Raw genomic sequence first — 19,456 nt, forward strand, 5'->3', positions numbered from 1 at the left:
GGACTAACAACTTGTCAGCTGCACATTTATTTATAAAAAAATAAAAAAATAATAATAATCCTTCAACTTTCTTATTTCAATATCTATGCATTTTTTGCACTTAAAAGCTCTCTCTGAAGAGTCTGTGTCCTGCGTTAAAAGAGAGACCTGGGAAAATTGCCAAGAAACCCCAGTTATAACAGGACATATATGCTCTAGCACTGCTCTTCACCCGTGTGAATGGCCAAGGAAGAGGCCACTCGGGTTGAAGGTAGTGCCTAAAATCAATTTACAACATATGAAATGAAACAAATGACAAGACTGTGCTTTTTGACAAATGTTTTATTCAAAACGGGAAATTGTGCTCCAGCAGTTAAACATGTTTTTAAGTCTCACGGTTTAAAAAAAAACAACCCAAAAAGCATGTTCATTTTTGAGTCCTGGTGTCACCTTGTAGTTTACAGAAGCTTGTCCACTTCTTGAGGGTCAGATAGCTGCAGAAGAAAACAGCTTTTAGTGAGCCGTTATTAAAATACCATCCATTAAAAACTTTGTGGGTTATGTCAGATTTATATTGTCGTCATTAAATCAGAAGTCTAACGCATGAGGATCATCATTCATAACAGTTACAATCCACTTTCTGATGACTCAAGGTACTTACCATGTTGCTACTGCAGGGATTCATCCACACCAAACCCCATTTTCCTGTGAATATAAAACATCTCGGTGAACATGATTTTTGAAAAATACACACACGACTGGTGTTTGTGGGTCATGTCAGATAGAGTATATTGACTTCATCTTCACATAAGTCTAACGCACTTAAATCATCATTCATGAAAACAAATAAACTAAATCACAGAAACACTCACCGTCATAGAGTCATGAAGGGCCTCCGTCTGAAAGCACGCCACCCTCCTCCGGCCACGTGTGGATGTCCAATCACCTCAAAACCAACGCATGGATCCAAGTTCACCACCGGTCCTGATGACGGAACAGCACACTGTAACTAATATATACATATTTAGTTATATTTGCCATTTTAACATTGTAGAAAATAACATTTTACCATATTTCCACGCAGATGAGGCCTAGTCACCGCTCCAAAAATGCACCATGACGCGATCAAATTGGGAGTCATTTCTTTCCTGCAGACTTCCGTCAAGTATCATTATAACAACTCAAAAATATAAACGTTGATAAGCTTTTCCTGTCCATGTTAGATGCAAATGTGTCCGGTCGGACTGGCGCCAGCATGCTCTCAGAGGAGTGGTTCTCTGCAGAAAATGTCCCCCCCCGGATCTACTTTATATCACATCCGGGTCTGTAGGTCTGTTCTGATTGGCTCACGCCGACTCCTCGTCTCCCCTCCTCCACTCGCGTGGATATCTATCCCAAAGTCCAGCCCCCGCGCTTCTCACTTCAGGAAGAAGCGGATCCAGCGTTGTGTTCCGCCGCTCTGCTGGCTCCACCGTTACAGCGCTGATTTAAACACAATTTCGTAACGTGTCTGGTTGTGAGCCCCCCCCCCCGCCCCCCCCCCAAAAAAAACAGTTTTTCTATGTAGTCAACGGCCGTGAGGACCAGCTGTCTGTCCCGGTGTGAGACCAGACAACATGGACTGGACCGTGAGCAGTCGGGCCCTGTTGTGGAGCTTTTTGTTTTCGTTGCTTTGCTGCGCCGGTCTCCCACAAAAGGTAGGAGAGGCTAACTGGATAAGCTAGCTTAAGTTAGATGACATTAGCTCGGAGTTGCTCGTTAAACTACACTTTTCACTCAACTTCAGGCGGATTGTTTTGACTTATTCTGACTTAAATATGTCATTCTGTGAACCTTTTTAATCATGTCTCTGTGCTGCGTGGTGTCTTGATAAGATGCAAGGAAGCTAACTTCAACGATAGCTTGCTGGCTAAAAGCACTATTTAAAAAATAATGTATTTGTGGAAGCCTAAAATTGACTTAACCACCATTACATCATGAACGTCAGACCATCTCTAATTGATTATTCCAGTGTCACAAATCAAGGAAACCTTTCATGAGCATGAACATCAGATCTCCATCTGCTGTCAGAGAAACTTCCAGAGATCTCTCTATTAGTGTACAATGAGACTTTGCTGTGTCTACACGTGTGTTTGTATTGCTTTAAAGCTAAACTCTCCCCAACCTTAATTATTTGCATGCCACCAACTCTCCTCAAGTATCTCAGAATCACATTAGCAAACCATTCAATTTAACAAAAAGACTTCTGTTGAAACGTACACCACAGTCAGTGTGTCGATGTGGTTAAGGCTTGCTATTATTTCTACTACTTGCATGTTTACTCTTCTTATCTTTTCACAAGATTGAACACAAGTCCTTTGCTTGCACATCAGCAGCGACCTTACAACGCATCAGTCAGTATTTTGGGTCATACAGATGAGCTGATTGGGGTCTTTGACATTGGACCTCGCCAATAGATGTCTGTAGACGTAAATACTTGACATAGCCACTCCAAACAGAAGACGCGTTTAGATCAAAAAGTAAAAATAGAAGCTTAATGCAAGAAAAACACATGTCTTATGTGCTGAGGTACCGTTTGAAGGCAGCCTTCCCCTTCAGTTCATTGGATCTCTGAAGCTAGCGGGACCGATGCAGTGAGTTTAGTTCTTACCGAAGGAATTTGTAAACGGGATCCGTAGTATTAGTAGCGGGCACAAATGAGAGCCAGCTAACTAAACTGAACCGGATCCCTTTAAGGTCTCCAGGCAGAGACCCTAGCTACCAAACTAGTAAACCACTTTGACTAAGAAGCAGATTAAAGAAGCCGTATAATCATGTCTCGGGTTCTTCTTAGCCTGGTAGGGAGTCTGGTTGTGTAGTAAGGGTGACAAAGGATGATGGCTATCTATCTATCTGTGTGTGTGTGTGTGTGTGATGGCGAGAGATACGAATGAAAGGAGGGGTGTTTGTGACTAAAATCTAGCTCAAAGTTTCTGCAGTTATTACTCAAGTCAAGTTTATTTTTAGTGCTTCTTCTCACATTATGCTCATGGAATAGGTTGTGATCTTCTACAATGTTATCACATCTGTAGATTGAGTGTGCCTGAACACGTGACATCCGTCCCCACTGCAGCGACACCACGCAGAGAGCAGCTGATACACTGTGTTGACAAAGACGGTTGCTTTAAAAAGTCATCTCCACTATATTCTTAAATGTCATCTCCCCGCGGCTTAATCTCCTCGCCTGTGTCATCTTCATACAGCCCCGAAGGGAAAGCTGAACCTCATACTTTTATGGACGTTTCTTAATTGACTCCTATTTCTGATCACTTGCGTGTTTTTTTTTGCACAACACCTCCCATGACGAGTTCAAGGTGAGAGATAAGGATTTCTTGGTTCCTGTGTTGGTTTTCGTCTGCACCCGAGCAAGCTGCAAACAGACTGCTCATTGCTGCAGACACGCTTGTGGTGGGAGTGTTCCACTTTTCAGCAGAAAAACGGTGACGTGTAGTTTAGTCCTAATTAATGGAGAGCTCAGACTAGAAGACGTCTTTTTTAGTAATAGTCTTACCTACAAATCTGAGTTTTTGTCTCTCAAAGACAACCTGTAGTGAAGCATTTTAGGGCCCATATGATCACTCGATGGACTCATTTGAATGTCAGATATTAATAACCAATTGATTTCCTTTTAATTTGAAAACTGACTCATGACATTCTCTGGTGTTTCAGCCTCTTTTCTCCTGCATGCATCTTTTAAATGAGCACATAAAAGCCTGAGTCAGAGGACAAAAGAACATCTTTGTTCAGCCACACAATTGTTGCTTGTGGAGCCCCACCATTATTTTGTCGCCTGTCGCTTGTTTGTGGCAGTCACAAACCTTTAAAGAGTGGGCCGTGCTGTAAGCAGCCGCCCAGAGTCACTGTCTGAAAATGTTACGCTGTCATACGATGTTGATGCATGCGAAAAGTGACACTCGGGAAGCCTCTTTTCTTTCAGGATGTAGGGCAGCTGTGATAGGAGGACACTGGATGCTGTACATACTTGAGTCGTCCCCTCCCTCTGTGTGTCTCCTCCATGCGTCCAGTCTTTCTCCTATAGAAAGAGACCTCTGTCTGTCTGACTCTTTGTCTTTACCCGAGCAATTCTCTTTCTTCTCAAACTATTGGTTGGCGATGTAACACTTCACCATCTTGAAGAGATGAGAGTATCCTATAAAGGGGTCATCGTGCAGGTTGTACTACTAAATGGCTTGTGGGAAAGCTGCCAGTTTGGTCTGTGAAGCACAGTGACATCCAGTCTGCTACCAGTGATATCATGTGTAGTCGTTAAGTTATGCCTCTTCATTGAAGAGGAGAAAGTGAAGACATCACAACCTGCCAAGACGTTGGTTTCTTCCCGGTTCTGTAGTATTATGTAACTCGCTTGCGCAACAACTTTAACATTTCTGTGAGGAAATGAGAGAGAAAGACTCATTTCTTTAAGCTTTATAACTCGCGCTGTAAACCTGATGTCCACGAAGCCTAAATCTGAAGAATATTCAACAGTTGCTGAATATCGGTGTCCGTCCAAAACGAGGAGGCGAACAGATGTTAAGATGTTATTTGCTTGCGAAACCGAGAACCCTGATGGAGATCACTGGGGGGGCCCAAAAACAAGTTGGTTATGATTCTGTGTGTGTGTGTGTGTGTGTGTGTGTGTGTGTGTGTGTGTGTGTGTGTGTGTGTGTGTGTGTGTGTGTGTGTGTGTGTGTGTGTGTGTGTGTGTGTGTGTGTGTGTGTGTGTGTGTGTGTGTGTGTGTGTGTGTGTGTGTGTGTGTGTGTGTGTGTGTGTGTGTTGCTCGAGAGCGAGAGTTTGCAGCAGTCCAGTGGGAACAGTCACAGGTGCACTATATTGACACAAATGCTTGTTAAAGGATGTGAGACTACAGCCGGCGACCGGGAGGCAAATGTGGAGGAGGACCCAGTTTCCTTCCGTAGAGAGTGCAGCACTTTCAGTTTATTGTGTTGTGTTGGCCATGGTTTCTGTTTTGGGCCGTTATGACTGAAGAAGAAGCTGAAGCATGCACAGGGAGAAAGCCATTGTCGTGCACTGGGCAAGGAAATAGAAGCTGCGAACAAAAGAAACAACCTGTTGGTGTGGTTTGCTTCTGTCCAATTTTCAAAGCACTTCAACCCCCCACATAACATGATCTAATTGATAATCTGCTCTTTGCACTGCCCCCAGGGAGCTGTTCAAGGGGATTAGTCGGCGATGTTGATCAATGCTCCTGTGGTTCAGTAGAAGAATGAGGTTTGTCTGCTCAGCTTTTCCAAGACTCCTGCTTTTTAAAGGTGGCAGATTAAGTGGCATTCCCAAGTCTGACCTGGACTGAGAAGTGCTGATGAACTTTGTCCTATAACAAGTCGGTAAGAAATCAATTAATACAGTTTGCCTCGTTCAGTTGAGAAAGCTCATGTGTACAGAGACTGGTCAGGGTGAGGTCATACAGGCTCCTCTGGTTTGGCAGGCTCAAACCCCCCCCCCCCCCCACTGGACCTCTTCCTTCACGTTGCTGCCAAAAGCAGCCCATGGCGTGGTTATCAAGAGCGGCGTTTTTAGAATTCCATAGTGGGTGAGCGGCGCACACATCACCCACAGTGCGGTTAATTCTGGCATCAGCCGAGTCATGAGGCCGCGTCGCTCCGCTGCTGCTTTATTGGTTCGATTGTTTCCACCGGATGTTCTGCATCTTTTTTTGTTTTGTTTTCTCTTTGTCATCGTATTGCCCCCTTTTTGTCACCGTGTGTACTTTTCATCGTGTGGCGAACCAATCCAAGTGTTCCCACGTCTGTTCACGTCGCCCCATACTTCTGAGTGGGAGTAAAAGATTCTGGTAAGAAGACTTCCCGTATGGCCCGTCAGCCCACTGTTCATCTGTGCAGGGAGAAGTTGAAACACGCTCTTCACTCAGTTAATTGTGAAATCTGTTTTTTTTTTTAAAAGAAGCCCAGTCAACCTTATAAGGCATGCTGGGTGGGAGCACGAGTGTAATGCTGAAGTTGAGAACGTGCACACGTGCTCACGCCCAGTTTGTTTACCTTGCTCCGCGTTGCTCCGGCTGTTACTTTGAACCCTTGGCAGCGTGCCCTCTGTTACCTCTCTAGTCGGCGCCCTCCTGGTTTGCTCTTCAGCCGTCATTGTGCTGTATTTATTTGAAGTTCATTGATTTGTCGAGCAGACCAAGCTGCCACGGGGCAACCCAACACCCCAACCACCTCCAGCACAACGCTGACTGTACCGGGGCGATGGTGAAAACAAGGCCCCGGGCTGTAACGTCTGCCACATTTCACATGCTGTAATTGAAACACTTATGTTTGGTCCAGGTGTGTGTGTGTGTGTGTGTGTGTGTGAGAGAGGATAAGTAATGAGTGATTAGTGGCTGAAGTCATTATTCACAACCTCAATGCAGAGGCACCCGTTTCCACCTCAGCCGTGGGCTTAAAGTGGGAGCACGCATGTTCAAACACGGCCGCCTGATAATGTCTGCGTTTGATACGTTATCACTTTGATTCGTTTGCATTATAAATGAACAGAGATGTGTTTTTGTTTAGGACGTGGCCTTGATTTTCTGTTGTGTTTTGGGTTTCTGTAGGGGTTCTGCAGCGCCAGCACAGTTTCCCTCCCTGAAAGCCTGCTCTTTGTGTCCACGCTGGACGGAAACCTGCACGCTGTCAGCAAGAAATCCGGCTCCATCAAATGGACTCTGAAGGAAGGTAAGACGAGAGGACGGGAGTAACTTTTCCTCGTATGCGTCTCTCTCTCTCCAGACGCAGTATTATTCAGGCTACTTTAGCAAAAGTGCTCTTGTTGTGTTGCCGCAGAGACAACAATGAGATCTCTTTGCTGCTTTTTGAACCACAATGAAGCGATGGTGACTTTTAATATATTTTATTAAATAATTGAAGTAAGTGAGGGCCACATGTGATGCCACATCAAGGCTGTGCCACTTGTTTTTTTTTATTGTTATCTTATTTGGTCTATTGATTTAATTTAAAAGTATTCTTTGTGATCTTAATGTGAACAAAAAGGGGAATCGGCAGCAGAATTCTAACCCAAATATTTGAATGCATTACTACTAATTGTAAAAAAATAATTTAACTCGAATCATTAATACTCTGTGGGAGTAAAACAGGCCTGTAGATCTAAAATAATACTTAATTAATTTGGTGAAGAAACACTAATCGGGCTTCTTTCATTTGTATTGTTGACTTTTTTGAAATGTTTTCTTGGGTTAAATGCTGCTGGATGTTCTGTTAGGCATGGAAACTGGCTAATAATTAACAGAGAGGGGCAGAAATAGCCTCTAATCAAGGTCGGAGTGGGTAAGGGTAAGCCACTCTGCTGTAGAGTCACCTGCAGCATGCACTATGGTTACCATGTTAATGCAGCCACTATACACTGACACTAGATGCACTGAAGGGTTACTGGAAAACTTGCTGTTTCGAGTAGTTTATCTTTCTTAGAATAAGAGATAATTTAAGACTTTCACAGACACGAGATTTTATGTGGTATTAAAACTGCTGTTGTTTGAACCCACATGTCCTGGTGACGTCCCAAGTCATTAATAATCAGAGGCAGTGGCTGCTTCCTCCGCACCATCTGTGCCTGGGAGAGCTATTGAATATAAATTGGACCAGTCCTGTACCGGGCTCAGCACACACCTGTTGTTGTGCTCCAGTCAGGGCGGCGGTGCACCCACAGAATGAGGGAGAAGCAGGCGGTTCACCTCAGCACACGTGCACGTCCTCTCACTGTTTGCTCAGCCCCCCCCCCCTCGTTCAGCCTCGCAAACATGCGTTTGTATATCAGCCGACGAAGGTTTGCTCACTTCCATGAAAACCGTGTCTTTCTCACCACCTTCTGCAATCGCACAAAACAAAAACTTGAGCACAAGAGTCAACGACCACCTTCAGGTAGCCCCCCCCCACCCCCCCCCTGCTACTGTTGACCCCTTCAGGCACCTCTGCAGAGATCAGCACCATCTGGTCTACGCCCTGTATGTTCACACTGGAGGGAGGTGTGTGTTTGTCTAGTAACAATGGAGTTTAGGGCCTCGCACTATTGTACCGTTTTAACCATCTACATTATTGCTGACCATGTTTTTAAATAGATATATTTAATTAGTTTGTAATCATCTATTATATAAATATACTATATCGGCTAATAGCTGCCCAGAAGGTTGGACACATTATTGGATACTTGAATGTTAGGCACTAATGTAAAATGTATGAAATGAATCTAAATGGGCTTAAACATGACGTGGTCCTTTTTTAAGCACCCGTCCCTGGGAGGCGTTTCAGGGAGGAGAACGCATCATTTTTACCCATTTATTTCCAGTATTTAAATACAGTCAGAGTTTTTACTACTTTAGTCGAGGTAGAAAGGAGTAATAAAGTTTGCCGTTGTGGTGAAAAGGCCTTAAGAGTAAAATCTGCTTCCTTGAGTAACCTGCTACTTTAATCAGTCCGTTAGATATTTGGTAGAGACGGGTTAATATGTTCTAGAACCTTTTTAGAGGATATGATCTAATATGAGCTCATTAAATAATCTTTTTTTTTGGGGGGGTTTCCACGCTTAACTTCATGCAGAAAGCTGTTGGCAGACATGCCAGTTTCCTCTTCATGTGTTCCCGAGGCCAATCCGTCTTAGGACAATTTGTGTCCAGCCACCGCCTCTGTTGTTGCTTGATATTCCTGTCAGTCCTGACTTGTCTCCTTCTCTCTCCTCACAGATCCAGTTCTTCAGGTCCCCACACATGTGGCCGAGTATGTATCTTTAGCAGTTTGTGTACTGCACCCGTCTGTAACAAAAGATGATGAATGCAAATTATTATGGGGGACACGTTGAGCTTTTTTTATCAGGTCGCTCCCTTTACTGCTCTGGAGATGTGATGCATCTCCTTCAATCTTTCCTCCAGACCAGCCTTTCTGCCGGACCCCAACGATGGCAGCCTGTACTCTCTGGGAGGAAAGAACAAGGAAGGCCTCACAGTAAGAGGAAACACTTTATTATCACAAACTATAAGCTCCCTTCTCTTGTGAGAAACGCACTGTTCAGTTCCCTATTTTACAGAAAAGCATGTCCTCTCACCGTGTGTGTGTGTGTGTGTGTGTGTGTGTGTGTGTGTGTGTGTGTGTGTGTGCAATGCGCCCTCATTCTGAAGTTCCAACTGTGGTGGTGCATGAATGGTGTCTCATGTCACAGGACACGCATGTTATTGCTGACTAATGTGCATTTTGATCAAACAGAAATTACCGTTCACTATCCCCGAGTTGGTCCAAGCGTCTCCCTGCCGCAGCTCTGATGGTGTCCTTTACATGGGTAAGGCTAATTCAAAAAAAATAAATGATATTGTGTCTTTTGATTCAACACATTGTGCTGTGGTCTTGTTATTCATAACCGTGTGCAGTCTGTGTCCCCCTCCCCTAAATGAGCGGGTTTTTAATCTGGATATCTTCCAGCACCTTTCGGTTCCACTCAACCAGAGTTCGCAGCTTGTGCTCGTTTGAATTTACAACGGCTAACAGAGGGAAGGTGCTAATCTGCCGTAGTGACTGTGTCATTGTTCAAAGGGAAGCGGGTGACATTTGGCACACAGATGATTCTCTACAGACATTCTCTCTCATCAGTGAAGCTTTTGTTTGCATTCAACTGAAGCTGCTGCTGCTGCTGGAACAAAGAATATTAGAGATGCAAAGGTCTCGGCCTCAAATTCTCACTCTTTAAATTTCATACATGTACAGATGAATGAGATTTTTGCTCAGTAGAGTTTGTAGGAACTATCAGTGTAAACCATCCTCCGTCTGTTGGATGTTTGCATTCCTCTATAACAATGATTAAGTTATTAATATCACTTCCTGCATTGACAAAAGGGTGAGGTGCCGGTACAAAGAGGCCATGATGGGTTGGTCCTTTAATGATTGTGACACCCGTCACTGGGAAGGTTAAATGGCTGCTTGTTATTCTGCTTGGCTTGACTTTCACGGGTTCACTATTTGGTCAATTTGGCAATTTCCTGCACATGATCAATTCAGTTTTCCTTAGAGAAGCAAACATCACAAATATGACTCACGGTGTTTTGATTATTTTATAATCGGACCCTTGATTTGGACAAAAAGCCATTTTAAAAGCAAAATGGAGAGAAACCTCAGGAAGATCAGCCCTCCTCAGGGTGGACAGACAATATGTGTCACATTAAAGCGCAGACAAAAGTAGGAGTAATAAAATTACACTTTATAGACAGAATGACAGTCTTTAGTAAATCAACTACAGAACATACTATTTAAGTAAATATGAAATGCAATCTGAATGCTGTAATCAGTGTGTGTGTGTGTGTGTGTGTGTGCTCGTGTGCAGGTAAGAAGCAGGACCTGTGGTATGTGGTGGACCTGTTGACTGGAGAGAAGCAGCAGACTCTGACTTCCTCCTTTGCTGAGATGCTGTGTCCGTCTTCATCTCTTCTCTACCTGGGACGCACAGGTAAGAGTTCAGCTATTTGTTTTCCCCTAAATTGGCGAGCCTCGTCTTAGTCGGATTATCTTTGCAGCCCATCCCATTTAGTTGTTGTTTTTAAACTGGCTCATCAACGGGTCTATTTTGTTTGCGTGCTCTGATCTCAAACTGTCGGCAAACCCTTATTTACCATCTCTGCTGCTATTCCCCCCCCCCCCCCTATCCCTGATATGGTAATTGTAGACGAGAGCCTAGAGCACCTGAACCCTGCAAATTGAATACTTAATCCTATAAATCCATCCTCAACTTGGTGTCAAGTCACTAAACAACGCATCCGCAGGATTTTGTTTCACCGTGTCTCTACAATATCAATTTTTTGATGCAAAGGAAATTCAACACTATTTTGCATTTACACCCAGGAATTGATACTCAAAGGTGCGTGCGTGCGTGCGTGCGACATAAGCAAAGCAACACAATGTGTTTTTTCCCTTTTGTGAATAAGCTCTTGTTGTTCACTTCCTTGTTAGAGTACACCATCACCATGTATGACACCAAGAGCAGAGAGTTGCGCTGGAATGCCACCTATTCCGACTACGCCTCCACCCTTCCTGATGATGAAACCAAATACAGTAAGACTCTCGGACACGCTGGCTCCTTTTTGTTTAGTTTGTGGCAGACGGGGCTAATCACTTGTCCGCTCTGTGCTTCCCCACAGAGGTGGCTCATTTTGTGTCCAACGGTGACGGCCTCGTGGTGACCGTGGACAGCGAATCGGGAGACGTCCAGTGGGTGCAGAACTACAACTCTCCGGTGGTGGCCATGTATATCTGGCAGCGCGAGGGTCTCCGCAAAGTTCCCCACACCAATGTGGCCGTGGAAACCCTGCGTTACCTCACTTTCATGTCTGGAGAGGTTGGCCGCATCACTCAGTGGAAATACCCGTTCCCCAAAGAGAATAAGCCCAAGAACAAGTTCATGTAAGCGGACTGAAAGTAACCATTCCTGCGATTGTTACTACTTTTAAAAGAATAGATGTCTTCCTCTGTTTTAAAGCGTCCGTCAGTCATAGGGACCTAACTTAATGAAGGGCTAGAAATCAAGACGTTCTTTTGTAAGATGTGCAATTGCTTAATGTTGGGATGTCTAAAAATGTCATATGTGCTGCTGGGCCTGGTTATAGCTGTGGTTTCACACTGCAGCACTGTTTTATTTTGATATATTGTGTTCACACCTGCTTCAGCTGGAAAGGACAAACGGGGCTTTCAGTGGTTAAGACGCTGTGAAAGTTTCGCCTGTTTAGGGAGATGATGGAGAACTCTTCTCCACTTTGAACCTGTAAATACACTCCAGATGTCTTCCCCAAGATCCTATTCTCTCTATTTAGCATGAAATAAGTACAGTATATGGTTTGACTGAGCTCCTTCTCCTTCTCCAGGGCCACTTTGTATGTGGGTAAATACTCCACCAGTCTATATGCCTCTTCTTCCCTGGTGCACGATGGAGTCACTGTTGTGGTGAGTGACCGTTACGTGTGTTGTATATATCTCTTCATTTAGGCAAAACACAATCCTTATCAGCAAGACATGGACATGGAATATGTAAAGTTACCATTAAAATATCCAAGCAGTTATATAGTTTTCATAGTCGGTCTTAACTTTTGGTTTTCCAGGTATGCAAGTTGTGTCTTAAAGTCCCACTGCTTTTCTTATGTAATCATGTGAGGTCTTTGATGGGACGTTTCTCTGAATCCTTCAAATGTTTTGTGTGTGTGTGTGTGTGTGCGTGTGTGTGTGTGTGTGTGTGTGTGTGTAGCCTCGCGGCAGCACCTTCCCCATGCTGGAGGGTCCTGACAGCCAGGAGACAGACGACAAGGAGTGCGTCATCACACCCAGCACCAGCGTCAAGTTCAACGCTGCGCTCCGGGAGCGAAACCGCATCAACTTCATGAGGAACTACCTGCTCCTCATAGGTACTACGTCAGTGCACAAATCACACAGGAATATGTTCGTCTGGACCCGCTCGGGGTAATGTGAGAGTCTTTCAGCGCCACCTCCTAAAAAAAAGAAAGAAATCTTAGTTCCGCTAACAATTCACGGTCGAGGGTTTGACATCAGGAAAGACCTCCATAAAGTGGTTGTTACTGTAGCTCGGTTTGTACGGTCATGAAAATGTGTTGGTTAACGATGCGGATGAACCCTGCTGTATGATGAAAGGTTTCACTCTCACTACTGTTCACCACATTTTGAAGTTCAAGGCCTTGAATGGTTCACTGAGCTTTGAGTGACTGTTGCACTTAGACCGCCCTCTGCTGGATGATAAAATGAATAACATATTGTGTTTTCTTACCTATACTAATACTTATACTAATACAATTAGCACCATAACTGAAATCAGTGTTTGGTTTTGGTGAATGGCCATGATTTTGATGATGATGATGATGATGATGATGATGATTTAAAAAGCCCACTCTTGTATTTCAGGTCATCATGAGACGCCTCCTGAAGCTCACAACAAGATCCTCGAGAAGTTTCCAGACAGCTTCCCTCGCAATCAAGGCAACGTCATCCCACCTACGACTGACAAGAAAGTTGAGGAAGTGTGTGACCCATGACATATTTAGTTTGGAAGATCTTTCTGGTATCGAAACATCTGTGCAGATTTCCTCACTCTGTTCCTCTCTGTCCTCACCTCCCACCCTCCTCTAGAAGGTGAATGATAGTGGTATGGATGACGGGCCCCCTTCTCCTCTGCCTGAAACATCTATCCAAGAACCTGGGACCAGTGGTCGCACTGCGCGCCCAGAGGCCCCGGTGGACTCCATGCTCAAAGACATGGCCACCATCATCTTCTCCACTTTCCTCCTGGCTGGCTGGGTGGCCTTTGTGATTACCTACCCCAAAGTAAGTCAAACAGCACCACCTAGTGGACCGTAAGTGCTGAATGCACGTTTGCTTTCCTTAGAGCCTCAGACATCAGTCTCCTCTCTCACCACAGAGTGTTCACAAGCAGCAGCAGCTGCAGCACCAGGAGTTCCAGAGACAGATGGAGGAGAAGTTGGAGCTGCTCCAGAGACAGCAGCCGTTCTCCGCTGCAGACGTGGCCCTGGGCTTGGCCCCAGACAGCGACTATCTGGAGGTGGCCCACGCTCGCTCCGAATGCTCGGACCACAGCAGCCCCAACGTCACCCCCCGCGCCTCCAACCACTCCAACCTGTCTGTGTCTGAGCTGGGGAGCTCAGCCAATGAGCACGAAGATGGAGGTAAAGATTGAGGAAGTAGGATTGAATGCACACTGTTTGTTTGTACTTAATTTAACCCAGTTTTCATTGTCTGAAATTATGCGTTTGTCTTTTCAGAGGAGGACTGTAATATTGTCAGAGTGGGCAACATAACTTTCCGCCCCAAAGAGGTCTTGGGTCATGGTGCTGAGGGCACCATTGTGTACAAGTAAGTCTGAACAGCCAGTCAACAGTTTTTCACGATAACCTTTTTGTTTAATTTGTTCAATATCACAACGTTGTATTTCCATCGTTCCTCCACAAGGGGTCAGTTTGACAACCGTGCAGTGGCAGTTAAGAGAATTCTCCCAGAGTGCTTCAGCTTTGCAGACCGGGAAGTGCAGCTGCTGAGGGAGTCCGACGAGCACCCAAATGTCATCCGCTACTTCTGCACGGAGAGAGACCGCCAGTTCCAGTACATCGCAATTGAGCTGTGTGCTGCCTCACTTCAGGATGTAATTAATGGCCTAATAGATCACTTGAGCACTTATTTTTTCTGGGAGAAGTGGAGTTAACTTTGTGCTGTTCCTTACCAACACGTATCAAGTATTTTGCTTAGAGCTGTCCAGTTTAAGCTTAATTTTCTTTAATAATGCACTACTTTTTTGTGCCGTTAGGATGCAATTAATACTGTGCGTCAGTGATATGATAAAGTTTGGCAGTGAGAGGAGGAACTAGCCAGGGTTCTCTGTCATTATTCATAGAGCACAAAAACTACAAGAAACACTAAAATGTATTTGTTGCCTTTTAAAATGACGCCATCATGTTATAATTATTGGACCTCACTGACTGGTCTTTCTTCTCTCTAGTATGTGCAGAGGAAGGATTTTGACCGCCATGGTCTGGAGCCAGTTATGCTTCTCCAGCAGACCACGTCAGGACTGGCCCATCTGCACTCTCTCAACATAGGTATCTATTATTAAAGCCTGTTTTGTATTACCAAGCAACATCTACGCCACTAAAGCAACTGACAGCGTGTGTTTTTTCCCCCCCTCTCACCTTCATACCTTTCCCTTCAGTCCACAGAGACCTGAAGCCCCACAACATCCTGGTGTCCATGCCCAACGCCCATGGTCGGGTCCGGGCCATGATCTCAGACTTCGGCTTGTGTAAGAAGCTGGCAGTGGGCCGCCACAGTTTCAGTCGAAGGTCTGGGGTGCCGGGCACAGAGGGCTGGATCGCCCCTGAGGTGCTCAGTGAGGACTGCAAAGACAACCCGGTGAGTCGGGTAGAAAAGCAGCAGCAGCTCTCTCATGGTGGTTAGAAGTAATGTTGATTATCAGAAATCACACTAACACTAAAAACTGTCTAAAGGGTGAACGTGAGACCCAAAGGAGCATTAATGAACCTAATACAAACCAACACAAGTATACATAACTTGATACTGCTTACAGATATTGTTGGTGGTGAATGTGTGTTTCCCTACATGCCACATTGTGACCTCTAGCCTTTCCTTCTCTCGTCTCCTGCAGACCTGCGCTGTTGATATCTTCTCCGCTGGTTGTGTGTTCTACTACGTGGTGTCGGAGGGAAGCCACCCCTTTGGCAAGTCTCTGCAGCGGCAAGCAAACATCCTACTGGGCACATACAGCCTCGACCATCTGCAAACTGACAAACATGGTGAGTACTATAGTAATAACAGTAATGTGGTTGGTGGTTAAATGAAAGCTCAGTGTAATCAAACCCTTGTGTCATTATTCCAGAGGACATAGTAGCCAGAGCTCTAATAGAGCAGATGTTGAGCATGGAGCCCCATCGGAGGCCTTCGGCTGAGAGCGTTCTCAAACAACCTTTCTTCTGGAGCCTGGAGAAGGAGCTGCAGTTCTTTCAGGTCAGCTGTTTACCGTTCTCTGCTTATTGTATATAGATCACATGTAGTAGGCTGTTTACTGTGTGTACTTTGCTATTAGAACATCGGGCATCTTCAAAGTTGTAGAAATCCTCATATATGTTGTGCGTGGATTCATCATTAATAAACTTCTTCATAAATGCGGGAAAACATGCAGCTGTTTTAATGTGATTTGAGTCCACGTGCTCGTAGGATGGATGAAAACTATCCTTTTCAGTTAACTAAGTCCTTACAATCACATATTGACCTTCAGAACCTCACTGATGTGCCATATAATAGATTTATTTCGGTCATTCCCCCTTAAAACAATATCAAATACTGTCCCAGGCTGCTAAAACACACTCTGTCTGATCAGGGCCCACGGCTGCCTGCCGTATTAGTTAATATTACTGACTGTTGTTTTGTGGTCGCTTGCAGGATGTGAGCGACAGAATAGAAAAGGAACCGCTGGACGGACCAATCGTGAGACAGCTGGAGAGAGGAGGGAGGGCTGTGGTCAAGAGTGACTGGAGAGAGCATATCACAGTGCCACTGCAGACTGGTATGGAACTGGCTTTACACGAGTCAAATATACGCGCCTGGTGCCCCCTGTGGTAAAAGAGTAAAGTGTAGCACTCCACAAACTCTACTCTGGTCGTACTTCAGTTGAGAGCTAGTTGCTTTGCTGTTTCCTGTCACCACATAATATTATAGTGGGTGGTAAAGGAAGTAAGCCTTCCTGTCAGCATAATCACCCGCTGAGTATCTCAACGTTACCTGGTGCTCTTTGGACTTTGTGTTTGGTTTTATTGACCAGTAAAGCAACTCCCACTGATATAGTTATGGATTGACCAGGTGAACTCATTATGTGGGTATACTACATATTATAACCGCATAGTATAAAAGTATACACTGATCTTCTACATTTACAAAACAAATACCTTCATAAAAAGCTCATTCAAGTCAAACTTTAGGGGCCAGAAGCATAAAACTCTGTGTACTCACAGAAACAGAAATCTGCATGCACCAGCCTCATCAGCCATAAGGGATGTATAACGATTGCATAACGACCCTTGTGCTCCAACACTCACTGCTCTTCTTATTGACAGGAAAAGAGGAAGTGCAGGTGTGTCGCATCAGCAACTGTGCCAAAGTAGCTTTCATCACATGTACCAGTCAACCATAACTGCAGTGACACATTATATACCTTATACCCGTCCTGATATTTCCTGAGTTGCACTGAACATTCCATGTTTGGGCACTTCAGTAATGGGATGACATAAAAAGGCAGCTGTATCCTCTCAGGATTTCCGGTTTACTGTTCCTTTGTTGGATAATGATGAGCGGCTCATTCTGTGGTTGATTCATGGGGTTTTGTTTTTCTCTTCTTCGGCAGATCTGCGGAAATTTCGCTCCTACAAGGGCGGTTCAGTCAGAGACCTGCTGCGTGCAATGAGAAACAAGGTAGCAATGCATTCTGATGCTTTGTATTTAAAAGAAACCGTCTCTACCGTCGGACTTAACGCTTTGACCTTCCTTCGACAGAAACATCATTACCGAGAGTTGCCTGCCGAGGTGCAGGAGACTCTGGGCTCCATCCCTGATGACTTTGTCTCCTACTTCACCTCCCGCTTCCCCCACCTGCTAATGCACACATACCTGGCCATGCGGACCTGTGCATCAGAGAGGCCATTCCTGCCTTACTACTCCACTGCAGAGCAGCTCGCAAAAACACAGGCCCAGTACACACACCTGGGGCCACACAGACAAAACGAGCCGTGCACTCAACACCTGCCAACGCACACACCGTCCCCCTCCTCACAACCGGGGGACCCCATACAGTCCTCGCAGCCGGTGCCGGTCCCTCACACAACGCCTGCTGAATCAGCGGCCGCCACTTCACCAGATGAGCCTGTACCTCCACATTTGCCAGTTCAGACGGTGCAGCCAGCAGAGCCCGCACAGACCGACTTGCACGGTCAAACATTGAACCCCACATTGGCCTCAGAACCGCCTTCAGATCCGCTCGGGCAAAGAGAATCCGGTCAGTCTGAGATGCCCCCGCCGCCAGGTCCTCCTACACTGGATAATGAACCGAACCAGAGTCGGGTGGACCAAGCACAGTTGGGAGCATCGCCTTCGGGAGTGGACACCAAGTGGGAGTTGCTTGCTGCACCGTGAGCTGGTGAGGACCAGGCCTGCAGTGCCTGGGATCCGCTGCTGGGCGCAGCAGCTGCACCCTAAATTAAGTGCCTTCTGCTCACCCGAGTAAAATCGTTCCCAAACAGAACCGTCCGCGGGTCTCTGCCTTGAAGGAGTCGGATAGCCAACAGGGTGCTGTTGGACAATTATCTTGTAGCTGGACTGAGCAAAGAGAATATTTTATTTTATTACAGCATGTCCAAAAAAAAGTGTTTTGTCCCAAAAACATCTGGCTTCTATTGTGGGGGGGGGGGGGGGGGGGTGTCTGGATGTTGTTTTGGGTGGTTTTATAGTGCAATGTTGTATTTCTGAGTGAACTGTTCACTGCACAGATACTGTATGTATATTTTTGTATAGACTGATTCAGAAATTGGATCATTGATGATGCATCATTTAATGTGGCCAATGTGCCTTTTTTTCTTATTATTTTTTATATCGCTGTGCTGCATTGGTACAGATGTTTAAAATCGACTGTGCTAAATGTTCTTGATTCCAGTTAATGCTGCTAAACTGCTTCTCTTTTGTCAATCAAGACTATTGTGCCGACTCAGTAAGAGTGGACTGTTCCAAAGGGTGTTCAGGGCGGCTTCTGAAGACAGTCGGTCATTTTATTCTCATGTGATTATGTAGTCAAATCAATCAAATATGAGTTTTAGAAGTCAGGCTGCAGAACTAGCAAACATAACTTTTCAAGGGTGTCAAAGTGAAGTTAATTACTTGCACATTAAATTCTATTTTTCTTTTTAATACTAAGATTTTGCTTGTTGATTGATCTTTTTGTATGTCAAGATGGCTATTGGGGAATATTAATATATATATTTAACAACATTCGGTGCCTCACAGGTGCTCCACTGCACTGAATTGTCTGGGTAAGCTATCGCTACATTGTTTAGCTACGATGTCACTTCTGTCTCAGTTTTGTAGCATTTCCAAGCAACAGCAGACATTTTACTGTAAGCAAATGAAGCTAAAAAAGGAGCAACACAGTATCACAGGGCTGGACTGAGGACGTCTCACACACGGAGATCCATATCTATACATCTCAAAGACTGGAAACGGGATGGTCCAGCTACATGGTATGTAGAACAATTCTTCCTTTAAATTAAAACTTTTAACGCCCAAGGACATAACCGTCGGGGCTGGTTTATACTGTGTTCAATCCAGGTGAAATATTTTGTCTGGTACACCCACTCCACACCCCCGCATTAACAATGGAGAGGGAAATGCAGGGGTGGGACTCAACAAAGTTATATAATGTGATGATAAAAGGTGCAGCTCAGGTGATCCTTTGTTCTCCCCATTTGGACATTGACTCTGTAAATACAGCCGTCACCCTCTCTAGGCCCTGTCCCCTGGCTTTCTGTGGAACTTAATTCATCTTACATTTAAATGCTGTTTTACAAATTTTGAAATATTGGACACATTTATACCTGCCATTATTCTACACTTTTTTGTAAATTCATTCCACCTTCACAATCTCATTTATCTGTTGTGGCCAGAGTTGTTCTATCAAATAAATACTGCGCGAGCTTAAACCAGAACAGAAATAGCTTGTAGTTATTTTAAAAACGAGTTCCTCTTCTTCATTTGCCTCACTTCAGTAGCCCTATGTCCCAAGTATTCTAAACTATATTACAGAAATGCAGAAGTACATGTGTTGCTTCTCCTTTTGATTGCAGGACTTTTAAAATAAAGTATT

The 19,456-nt window shown here is 44.8% G+C and overlaps 1 protein-coding gene and 1 long non-coding RNA gene across 3 annotated transcripts; one reads left to right on the plus strand and one right to left on the minus strand.

Moving 5' to 3' along the window:
* Positions 1 to 303: 303 nt before the first annotated feature.
* LOC142944864 (uncharacterized) lies at positions 304 to 1,270 on the minus strand. The gene is made up of 4 exons (XR_012952890.1): positions 1,049 to 1,270; positions 852 to 963; positions 641 to 684; positions 304 to 473 (listed from the first exon to the last, which is right to left on the minus strand). It is a non-coding gene; the product is annotated as an uncharacterized LOC142944864 (long non-coding RNA).
* Positions 1,271 to 1,423: 153 nt separating this feature from the next.
* On the plus strand, positions 1,424 to 18,512 carry ern1 (endoplasmic reticulum to nucleus signaling 1). Of its 2 annotated transcripts, none has more exons than XM_076086039.1 (22): positions 1,424 to 1,676; positions 6,591 to 6,711; positions 8,730 to 8,763; positions 8,916 to 8,988; positions 9,247 to 9,319; positions 10,355 to 10,477; positions 10,978 to 11,079; positions 11,166 to 11,427; positions 11,886 to 11,964; positions 12,263 to 12,419; positions 12,931 to 13,046; positions 13,156 to 13,350; positions 13,445 to 13,709; positions 13,806 to 13,896; positions 13,993 to 14,182; positions 14,537 to 14,636; positions 14,747 to 14,946; positions 15,200 to 15,347; positions 15,431 to 15,558; positions 15,994 to 16,117; positions 16,952 to 17,019; positions 17,101 to 18,512. In XM_076086039.1, exons 1-22 carry the CDS (start codon positions 1,596 to 1,598, stop codon positions 17,734 to 17,736), a joined length of 3,366 nt encoding a protein of 1,121 aa, XP_075942154.1. In that variant the 5' UTR covers positions 1,424 to 1,595; the 3' UTR covers positions 17,737 to 18,512. The 2 variants fall into 2 exon arrangements, with proteins under 2 accessions (XP_075942154.1, XP_075942155.1); XM_076086040.1 differs by having other exon boundaries at positions 13,159 to 13,350.
* Positions 18,513 to 19,456: the final 944 nt, after the last annotated feature.

Source organism: Anarhichas minor, unplaced genomic scaffold (genome assembly GCF_050575085.1).
Source record: "Anarhichas minor isolate MPS153535 unplaced genomic scaffold, ASM5057508v1 ptg000007l, whole genome shotgun sequence".
In the NCBI taxonomy this organism is placed as follows: domain Eukaryota; kingdom Metazoa; phylum Chordata; class Actinopteri; order Perciformes; family Anarhichadidae; genus Anarhichas; species Anarhichas minor.

Bases quoted from the DNA above. Each gene is read 5' to 3' on its own strand.
- ern1 (XM_076086039.1), top strand. From the start codon at position 1,596: ATGGACTGGACCGTGAGCAGTCGGGCCCTGTTGTGGAGCTTTTTGTTT. The intron at 10,478-10,977 runs GTAAGAGTTCAG...CTTCCTTGTTAG, and splicing joins TCTCTACCTGGGACGCACAG to AGTACACCATCACCATGTAT. The intron at 14,183-14,536 runs GTAATTAATGGC...TCTTCTCTCTAG, and splicing joins GTGCTGCCTCACTTCAGGAT to TATGTGCAGAGGAAGGATTT.